We start from the raw sequence: 11,265 nt of genomic DNA on the forward strand, positions 1-11,265 counted from the left end.
GTGCCCGTCCCGTCAGTTCCTGCCTCTTGTTCTTCAGTCCTGGTCCATCGTTCCTGTCCGGTATTTCGTCACGTCTCGGGGTTGCGGTCATACTCACAGATTAGCGTTTCACTGTTCACCGTAGTTCAAACACCGTGTGTGTTTCCTGGTCTCGTGTTTCCTGTTTCACTTCCACCGAGTGTCTTACAATACGCACAGTACACTTATAACATCACACTGCACGTGAAGTCATTTTATATTTCGTCTGTGTTTGGACGTAATAGCAACGCGCGTCCGTGTCGGACTCCCATCCGGACGCTACAGCTGTCAAGGAGCTTGAACACTTTTGCAAGACACTCTATATCAATAACTCTACTTGTACAATTGTTTTGGTTTGCACAATTTTTTCTATTGGTGATGCAAATATTCAACCATGATTTCTTTAAAAAGCTTTCTCTTGGACAGAAAGATGATCACAAAAGGGCGTATTTGGAATAGTCATGCCCATTGGTAATTTTGTAAATTGTAATATTTTTGATTGATTTAGGAGACTTTTTAAAATAGTACATTTATGAGAAGACAGAGGAAAATATAAAGTCATGATGACACCAGGGTGCCATGGCATGTGCAAACAATGCGGTATATCAGCCTTTAAGCAGTTCTAATTCTGCTGGAGGGGTATAAAGCCTGGATTTTGAATGGTAAATTTAACTACCAGGCTGAGGTGTCTGAAGCATTGTCTGCGATACCTAGTAAATGATAAGAAAACAGTAGTTAAAATAAGAACAAATACTGTAGATTTAGGTCCCAGCAGCTTTCACAAAAATCCTAAATTCCATTAGACTCTAAAGTCCAAGGAGTATGTATAAATGTTATTGTCACTCTCACATTGTCCATGTGTCTCTTCCTTCATCTCACTTTTTGGATTTTTGCCCTCAGAAAAAGGTATTGCAAGTCATTGCATCATTCTCAGCTCAGTTCAGTGTATTGTATAAGTGTCCTTCCTCGACCTCAGTAGGCTTGACAAAAATGCAAAGAAACATATACAGAAATTTAATCAACAAGTACCTTATTAAATCAAAAATTATATTATTAAACATACAGTTGATTTTATGCATTTATTCATTTGGACAATTAATTCTGGACTTTTGTTGGGAAGTATCCACGAATGCATCTGAGTCCGAAGGCCTCGGCCCCGGTGTAGTGCGTTCATGTAAAACTATGAGCTGTAGTTGTGTGTTGGAATCAATCTGCCTCCCCTCTGCAATTTCACTGAGACTGAACACACAGAAGAAGCTCTTCATCTTCTCCGCACATCACATTCTGAGAAGAAAGGCAACAGGAGGTTTTGAATTTCCTCTGCCACCCCATTAGTAGAGTATAAGAAGCTCTTTTGCAAATGAAAGGGATTCCTTAATGCTATTACACTGAAAATATGCTCATTACTTTATGGAATTTGCGTGGATAGATATGGCCCCTCCTTGACAATTTGGGTTTTGAGCATGTTAACTAAATGACTGACTTGCAGGGTTCTGGAAATGCATACGGGCAAATGTATAATTGGTTTTCAAAGAGCTTAAAGACATTCTGACTCCGCTGGATCAGTCGATCAGAGGCAAATGACTTCAGAGTGATGAGACAAAGAAAGGCCCATTTTCCACTGATGGAAATTATAATATCTGCCTGCTATGTAAACTTTGGTCTTATCACTGCTGACTACTGAGTATGACCTATTAAATAATAAATAACACAAGCACTGAATAGTTTGTTAAATAGCCACGCAGGTTTCTGCACACACCGGATTTTCAATATCAATGTCTATGCATCATTTTACATTTTTGATTTGCTGCTGAAGACCTTCTACCCACTGTTTCCTTTTCTACATCCTGCACATCCCCAGGTCTGCGAGAGAGATGCTCTGTGAATGCTTCATTCAGCTGTTAAATAAATGATATAAAAGGCTCAAAAAGTGAAATACTCCAACAAAAATGTCAATAACAATAGACAACACGAAACCAGTCTTACAAGGGAAGCAGCTCCCGTTTATTTGCAGGTTATGAGTCAACAAGGAAGGGTGAAGATGACTGCTCACAGCAGACAGGTGAGCACGTGGCTTTCTACGACTTTCGCGCTCCAGTCCACGTGGACGAGCCTCCGCTGCATCAGGGAGTCGGATCAAAGTCTGGGAGCGCGACGCGACTCCGACTGAGCGCGTGCAGCAGACGGGACGGGCGCGTCTGCAAAGGCTGTGGTTTCCAGATGTGCGGTGACACAGTGGGATGCGCTGCGATAACAGACGGCCTTGGCGGAGCTGATAAGAGCACGCGGGTTGTGCAGCGTTACGCCGTAAAATCCACCCGTATGGTATTTCTGCAATTTTACAGCAGCAGCAGGCAGCTGAGAGCGCGCACACAGCCTCGTGTCACCTGGACGACGCAGCTGATCATTCAGTGAATGTTTTTACAGCGCGGCGCGACACTCCCCGGGCTCCAAACGATAGCAATTCATCGTCGTTTTGTTTACAAATAACGCTTTTATTACGTAAAATGGTACAGCTGGTAGTGTAGTGATTCGCGCTGTTGCCTTTGGACCCAAAAGTTGCAGATTCGATCCCCACCTCTGGCTGTAGGTATTTACCCTGATTTGCTCCGGTAAAATTATCCAGCTCTAATGGGTAGATAATTGTAACCTAACGCTCTCGCTTTGGTCTGGAGAAAAGCGTCAGCTAACTGAATAAATGTAATTATATTAAAGGGTTTTGGGTGTGTAGTTTACAAGTACGTGGGACTCGGAATCTTCTCTTGACATATGATATGTGGATGAAAGAAAGACCAGGTCGCTTTATTTCTTACCAAATTTCATCTTGATTTATTTAAATATGGGCCTTCAAAAATACCGGCCCCGTAGTTGTCAAAATTGCCTTGTTTCGATGGAAACGAGATTAAAGTATGTGGCACGTGACACGCGTTTTACCACACATTTGCTGTTTGTTTACTGGGTTTATGAAGGTTTATTCTTTTCACTTTACTGACACGGTGAAATATGAAATTTGACCACAAAGTGGCTCAAATCAAATGTTTCTCTCTGTTCTGTAACTGTACTTACGTAGCAGTTACTGTCCAGAATACACGACTTGAGCTGTTCCGTATTTTCACACTTATTAAACTTATTATTTCGTGCGTTAAAAAGGTAGAAAAATAAGTAGAGAGAGCTTTGTGAAGTACAAGTAATCATGGTAACGTGGTGCAGCTCGTCTGCTCAACTTCTCGCGCTTCACACAGAGAGAAGCTACAGATTAAATCTATGGCAGAAAACACACACACACACACACAGAGTCTCTCCGCCGGGGCTGTGGGCGTTTCTTAAACCGCCTATTCAAGGCTTTGCGAAGAGAAGGATGACGAGCGGTCCGAGAAGGAGTCCGCGTCGCGCGCTCCTCTAACCCTTTCACGCTCACGCACACCGCGCGCGCCCCTGTCACACCTCAGCTGCTGTGACTTCAAACGCACCGCAGGTACGTTCCCAAACTCGCCCTTCTGCAACTGACCGTTTCTGCCGAGAAATATCTACGGCTCTTGGGAGCGAGCGCGCGCGAACATCATCATCATGCATGTCTGTATCAGCTGTTGCAAACTAAGTTTCAAAACTTTTTCGCCAGCTCCGATTCCAAGAAGCGTCTGTCCGGTTTGCAGTTATTAACACTTTATTTTGGGTCGTTTGAAGTGACGTTGCGTTTGCGCGGAGAACACTGATTGACATTTCCATTACTCGTTACATCTTATAATCCGCGAAGAAATTACATTTACATGATTTATTCATTAGCAGACGCTTCTCTAAACTTAAAAGCGACGTATATCTGAGATATTATCTCAGAGAAAATACAGTTTGTAGGAGAAAGAGACATGGCTACATGTGATTCTTAGTAAACTTAGTTTACTTTGCGCCGATGATGTTCATCGCTCGAGGTGGTGCATAAAACGCAGGATAGATGAATCCTCGATGACCTTCCTACAATTTTTTTTAATAAGGCACACAAACGTTGACATATGAAATCATGCAGGAGTAACAGCTAGTATGTTGTAACAATTAAAAAAAAAAAATTACTGCTTTTATCAAATTGATCAGAGAAAGGTGATGGATGTCAGCCAAATGTGATGATTATCATTTACATTTTAAAATTATTGTAGCGGTGCCTCTGCAGCACGGAGATGAGTGTTTATTTGGGCAGCGAGCGAGGCGGGTCTGAAAGTTCTTTGTGACTCAAATAAGAAGCTCAAAATTGCAGATACTGACTGTGCTTAAATACCGATGTGAGTCGTGAGCGGCTCAAGTTCGCAGTATTAATCTCTATTTATGGAAATGAATTGTGAGTGTGGAGAGCCGAGCCTTATTCGTCACAGTAAACATCAGTATTGACTATAAGAGACAGCAGCTCAGACAGAAGGCAGGAATTACGCAAGACCGTTTGCCATGATCTATCTGGAATGTACACGTGTGGAAATAGGGTAAAATAAATGTTGCAAAAAAAAAAAGACTGTTTCTTTAAGGGAAGTTAATAAAAAAATATGTGGGCACTTGCTGACCTCGAATAAAGTCGTCTATCAAACAATCCATCTGGAAAATATGCTGGAAAATATGAGGAAGCGTCTCTTAATTACTAACTTATTTCAACAATGAGAGCAGTTTCTCATCATTGAGCGTCTCTGCTGTAACCCATTGCACAGAGCTCAGTTATATTCATGCTGATATTTTCTCATGATTTGACTGACAGATCTGTGTCTCTGCATACGTGCGGCGAGGACGCACTTAGTAATAACCCAGTTTTGTCCCTTTCTCACTTTGTGTTACCCCCTAATACCCAAGAAATGCAAGGTGTGGCAAATCTTTGAGAGAAAATATTTCATCTGGGGGGGGTGCGGTGGCGCAGTGGGTTGGACCACAGTCCTGCTGTCCGGTGGGTCTGGGGTTCGAGTCCCGCTTGGGGTACCTTGCGACAGACTGGCGTCCCGTCCTGGGTGTGTCCCCTCCCCCTCCGGCCTTACGCCCTGTGTTGCCGGGTAGGCTCCGGTTCCCCGTGGCCCCATATGGGACAAGCGGCTCTGAAGATGTGTGTGTGTATTTCATCTGGGAATTAGCGAAGGCATTTTATTAAAAAAGGCTAGGTGGTGTGGGGCCAGAGGTGTTTACATTTGTTTATTTAGCAGACACTTCTCCAAAGCGACTTCTAATGAACTCTATGTAGTGTTATCAGCCCACACACCTTATTCACCAAGGTGCCTTACACTGACAGATACACTACTTACAATGGGTCACTCATCCATACATCAGTGGAACACACACTCTGTGTCACTCACACACTGTGGGGGGACCTGAACAGCATGTCTTTGGACTATAGTTCAGCCTTCAGTTAATGCACATCTCATCATTCAGAAGGGGTCATGTGATCTGTACAACACTAACTATAAAGTGGTGACATGTAAATGCTTCCTTTTTTACAGTCAAGGAGCAGTAACAGCTGGACACAGACGCATCAAGTGTGTCATTGATCAGAGGTGTCAGAGGTAAGAACCCGCCTCCTTTCCGTTGGTAATCCAGTTGCTGGATGAGTTGCAAATGATGTTTCTCATCATAATACCCACATAAGCATTCTATTCTATTCTATTCTAACAGTGTAAGTCACCTTGGATAAAATGTGTCGGCTAAATAATAGTTAATCATTATTTTTTCTTTCTTTGGAGAAAGAAGTCTACACTAGATTTGGACCTGAAATACGAAACATTTACAGAAGTTTCAGAAAGAGTTTACCTGCCTTGCCTCTGGAATAAATACTCACCTTACACTGCAGTCACCACTGTAATAACCATAACAGGTGGCACAGCGAGTAGTGCTGCTGTCTCACAGTGCCAGGGTGGTGCAAGAGGATGTGGGTTTAATCCTCACTCAGTATGTGTTAAGTTTGCATTTTCTCCCCGCGCCTGCATGGGTTTCATTCCACAGTCTAAAAACATGCTGTTCATGTTCACCCATAGCATGTGAGTGACAGAGAGAGTGTGTTCCACTGATGTATGGATGAGTGACCCAGTGTAAATAGTGTATCTAGCAGTGTAAGTCACCGCGGTGAATAAAGTGTGTGGGCTGATAACACTACATGGAGTTCATTGAAAGCTGCTTTGGAGAAAAGCATCTGCTAAATATAAATTTGAACTCCTTGTGTATAGCCATGAAGAGCAGTTTTTTTTTTTTTTCCGCTGGAAAAAATCATCATATTGCAAACCAGACCTTTGATGCTCATACTTTTCATAATAAACTATTCAGATTCATAAAACAAATTTGTGCTAAACTTGTGCGACATTTTCATTTTACATAGTTTGTTTGAACTGTAATCCCCAAGGGAGACCTGTGCTTTATTCAGTTATAACTTTAATGGGGAAAGAGGTAATTGTGATAGGGGGCGCGGTGGCACAGTGGGTTGGACCACGGTCCTGCTCTCCGGTGGGTCTGGGGTTCGAGTCCTGCTTGGGGTGCCTTGCGGCGGACTGGCGTCCCGTCCTGGGTGTGTCCCCTCCCCTTCTGGCCTTACGCCCTGTGTTGCCGGGTAGGCTCCGTTACCCCGTAAGGGACAAGCGGTTCTGAAAATGTGTGTGTGTGTAATCGTAACATTTTTATGGCATTCTTGACCATTGTACCATTTGTTTATGTAATTGCTGTTAATGTAGAAACCTGTGGTGTGGTTACTGCATTTTTTTACTTTCCCACCACCCGTTGTATCTATCTATCTGCGCATCGCTGTAGCGTTGATATTTGTGGAGCGATACTGCATTCAGCTTTTCTTTCTGTTGCTGTTTTGGCAGCTGCAGACAGAGAGATTCAGTGATCAGAGATTTATGGCAGGAAGTCTTTATACAGGAAATTACACAAAAGACTGATTAGGAAAAAGTACTAGAATTAAGATATAAATTACAGTTCATGCAGAGGTCTATGCCATTTCCTAACTTATCAACTTCATCTAGTGCAGACCTACAGCAATGCTTGTGTGTGGGTTTTTGTGTATTAGGTGCCTCTTGTGACTTTGCCCAACAATACAATGCACACACACACACACACACACACACACACACACACACACACACACACACTTTCAGAACTGCTTGTCCCATACGGGGTCACGGAGACTACCCGGCAGCACAGGGCGTAAGGGGACACACCCAGGACAAGACACCAGTCCGTCACAAGGCACCCCAAGCGGGACTCGAACCCCAGACCCACCGGAGAGCAGGACTGCGGTCCAACCCACTGCGCCACCGCACCCCCTGACGCCCAACAATGCTTTAATCCTAATTGGATTAAGGAGAACAAGACTGAGTTTCATCATTTTCAAATGCACTTTTTGTGCAAGTTCTTTCCTATAACTGATAACACACTACAGCCACCAAGTTCATCTGTTCCCACCCACCCCCACGGTTCTCTTTTAATTCTCTTCAGCACATGTGTTATCAAGATTTTCTAACCTGATGCACGAAAAAGGTAACATCTTGTAAAATGCGGCATCTGTGTTCCTCATTTTCACACTGGACACAGGGATTTCCTGCCACTTCAGGGAGCTTTTTGGATGTCAAAAGATAAACATTGGAACTGAGAGTGGGAACAGCACAAGAGTTTCAAGTTGGAGTACTTAATGCTTCTAGTACATAATGGTTTGTTTAAGAGAAGAGCTGTTTATGCTTTGTACTATTAACAGACTTCTCTGAATATTTACCTCGGTCTGTTCTGTAATGCTGAACATATTGTATACCATACAGTTCATGCCTGGCCATCTAGGTTTGCATATTCCTAATGTCACGGCCGAGTGACTCATAACTGCAGCTGATCAGGTTTCCAAATCGCACTAAATTAATTAGAGATTCAACTGAATCCTATTTAGAGCTGCTTTTGAATGAGAGATCATCCGTCCATTGTCAATAACCGCTTGTCCCAAGGTGAACCAGAGCCTTACCCGGCAACACGGGGCAAGGGGGCCACACCCAGGATGGGACGCCAGTCCATCATAGGGCACCCCAAACAGGGCTTGATTCTCAAACCTGCCACACAGTGGGCACCAGCTGAACCCACCATGCCATCACGCCCCCCATGACAGATCCATGTTGAGCTTTTTTATTATTGACTGTAAAGAGGATGTATGTCAGCATAGTCTCTTCATCTGTTGTAGAGAGATAAGAAAAGATAGTGTTTGCAGAGCCTTCAATGATGAGCACTTAAGCAACCAGCAAAGCACTGTTTTTTGAAAAGTATGATTCCATTTGAGTCAGGATTCTTTGACAATCATGCATTGGTAGAAACGATTCATTAGTGTGAATGTAATGGTTCCAGTCCAAACTAAGATTTCCCCCATTTTGTCTTACAGGACAGCCCATTTATAGTCATGGACCCTACAAACAGCACTTTCCGCCATGGAAACATCACCCCATTGGGGTGTGATTCAATTGATGACTTTCGAAACAAAGTTTACTCAACGGTTTACTCCATTATTACTGTGTTTGGCCTCGTGGGCAATGGTTTTGCCCTGTTCGTACTAATGCGGACCCCCAACCAGCGATCTGCCTTCCACATCTACATGCTGAATCTGGCTGTGTCGGACCTGCTGTGTGTCAGCACGCTGCCCCTGAGAGTTCTCTACTACGTCAACAAAGGTCAGTGGAACCTTGGAGACTTCCTGTGCCGCATCAGCTCCTACGCGCTCTACGTCAACCTCTACTGCAGCGTCTTCTTCATGATGGCCATGAGTTGCACCCGATTCCTGGCCATCGTCTTCCCAGTGCAGAACCTCAAGCTGGTCAATGAGCGCAAAGCCCGCTTTGTATGCGTGGCTGTTTGGATCTTCATCTGTGCCACCAGCTCACCCTTCCTCATGTCCGGCACCCACATTGACCCACTCACCAACAAGACAAAGTGTTTTGAGCCACCTGAGCGGGAGGGGAGTTTGAAGAAGCTTGTAATGCTCAACTACTTCTCCTTGGTAGTGGGATTCATCATCCCCTTCTTGGTCATCCTGGTTTGCTACGCGGGGATCATTCACACCCTAATGACAGGTTCCAGCAGCATGAAGAAGCAGAAGCAGACACGCACCAAGGCCATCCGCATGATCATCATTGTCATGCTTGCCTTTCTGGTCAGTTTCATGCCCTACCACATCCAGCGCACCGTGCATCTGCAGATCATGAACCGCAAGGAGAAGAACTGTGAGGTGGAGATCTTCATGCAGAAGTCTGTGGTGGTCACACTCTGCTTGGCTGCTGCCAACTCCTGCTTCGACCCCATGCTCTACTTCTTTTCTGGAGAGAATTTCCGCCGTCGCTTTTCCACCTTCCGCAAGACCTCGGTTGGCAGCATCTCGCAGCGACGCCAAAGGATGGGCTGCGGGGCTGACGGTTTTGAGGAAGAGGAGGATAAGCTGCAGGACTGCAATGGTCCAACCAGGAGCCAGGCTCAGGAGTGATCTGCAAGGAGACCTGAGTTCTATGTTTTCTGCCAGGAGGAATTGGCCAGGTTGCTTTGTTTTTCTAAGAATATAACAAAAGGTGCTTCAGGTTCTCAGAAAATTGAGCTAGACATGTCAGTGACATGGAGAGACAGGTTTTAAGACAGACGAAAAGAAAGGAAACAGAAGAGGTAAAAACGATACCAGACAAAGTAAACGGTTCAGGTTCTCAGTTCAAAAGGCACTGTGTGTTTAAGTAACAAAGAGTACAATGCACTTCATCACGTCAACATATCAAATCTGTAATATTTAACACATATAAAACTTGACAAGGCCGTATAATTATATGTCCAGTGCTTGCTTGTGCGTTTGATCGGCTCCTCTTTAACTCCATTTTACCCTGTGTGCACTTAAATAGTAAGCAGCTTCTGACAAAAGCAAGTGCTGAGTGAATAAATGTAATTGCATCACTGCTGAGAAGGGCTGTACATAAAAAAACCTCAAATGAACGGAATTCAGAGTTGTTGGAGGAACAACAGATGTAGCTCTAACTGTATTTCCAAGACAGAACATTTGGTTGATACTCATAATGAGAGTTTTAGGGAGCAGGTACAGTTCAGGTATCCCAGGTAGCAGTGTGCTTGGATTGCTTTATGGTACATTTGTGCTGTGGTGGGAATTTTTCATATTTTATGGACAACTTGTGTCCTACACTTGAGGGATATAATTTCTAAGTGTTAAATAAATATTTGTATTCCATTACAGCACGGACAGTGTGTTTTCTATTCGGCTGCCAAATAAAATGTAAGCATGTGAACATTAGCACCCACCTGTGTAAATGAATTGAGCCTTTCTGTGTTATGCAGTGTACACAGTGGCATATCTTGTACAATGTTTGTGTGCTGCTGTCAAATATAATGGTATAGTGGAGAAGTGTAACAGATAATCAATTCCTGTATTTAAAGTATCCATGAATACGCTTGCATTTCAAGTTGCTCCAGTGCATTAACTCTGTAAATACTATTACAGTGACTAATGAATCGTTAAGTCAATATTTAAGGTTTCAGATCACAACAGAAAGTGTGTGTTTTCTTATGTTTCATTTTTAATAAAGGTTTTCCTTTTTTGCTGCATTTGTATTTCGTTTGAGAATTTACTGTAAAAAATATGTGGCAACTCAAAGGTCTTTAGCAAAGCTATGAAATGAATACAGTTCATAGCATGTGTGTTGTCCGAATCAACACCTTCTAATGTAATGTGATACTAATGATTATGGGTAGGATGGAATGTCATACACTGGTTACCAACATTAAAGTCTAACCACAAAAGGATATTTTGAGAATGTATTATTGTTCACACCAAAGACACTCACTTGAGAGATGTGGATAGACAAAGTTATACGATTTTAAGGAGACGTAGTTGCGTGTGATGATGGATATGTGAAGGAGTACACCAGCAGATGGGTGCAATCGGTGTGCCATGAGCATGGTGTTACCTGACACTTCCTGCTGTTAAGAGTGTACACACACTTGGCTCTTCTGAGCAGGATGTGGGCAGGTGTTTGCTCCTTGGTTAAAGCACCCTTGGCAGGTGACAACCAGGACATCAATCAGCTACCTGGTACCTGCGGTTTTGAACCACAGCTGTATTGCAAGGCTGTAAATGGGCATCAGACAACTGAAGCAACTCCAGGCTTAAGTCTTTCAGGAAAAACTCACAACCACCGAAGTGCCCAGTGCCATAAGCATCTCATAGGGAACTACACACACACACATTTTCAGAACCACTTGTCCCATATGGGGTCGCAGAGA

At 43.6% G+C, this 11,265-nt stretch overlaps 1 protein-coding gene across 2 annotated transcripts; it reads left to right on the plus strand.

The window, feature by feature from the left end:
- Positions 1–3,381: 3,381 nt before the first annotated feature.
- cysltr1 (cysteinyl leukotriene receptor 1) lies at positions 3,382–10,767 on the plus strand. Of its 2 annotated transcripts, none has more exons than XM_018737196.2 (3): positions 3,382–3,493; positions 5,478–5,540; positions 8,381–10,767. In XM_018737196.2, the coding sequence occupies exon 3, from the start codon at positions 8,399–8,401 to the stop codon at positions 9,470–9,472; it is 1,074 nt and encodes a 357-aa protein (XP_018592712.1). In that variant the 5' UTR covers positions 3,382–3,493; positions 5,478–5,540; positions 8,381–8,398; the 3' UTR covers positions 9,473–10,767. The 2 variants fall into 2 exon arrangements, with proteins under 2 accessions (XP_018592712.1, XP_018592713.1); XM_018737197.2 differs by lacking the exon at positions 3,382–3,493 and adding an exon at positions 3,543–3,591.
- The last annotated feature ends 498 nt before the right edge of the window (positions 10,768–11,265 follow it).

This window comes from Scleropages formosus, chromosome 13 (genome assembly GCF_900964775.1).
Source record: "Scleropages formosus chromosome 13, fSclFor1.1, whole genome shotgun sequence".
Lineage (NCBI taxonomy): Eukaryota > Metazoa > Chordata > Actinopteri > Osteoglossiformes > Osteoglossidae > Scleropages > Scleropages formosus.

Bases quoted from the DNA above. Each gene is read 5' to 3' on its own strand.
- cysltr1 (XM_018737196.2), top strand. From the start codon at position 8,399: ATGGACCCTACAAACAGCACTTTCCGCCATGGAAACATCACCCCATTG.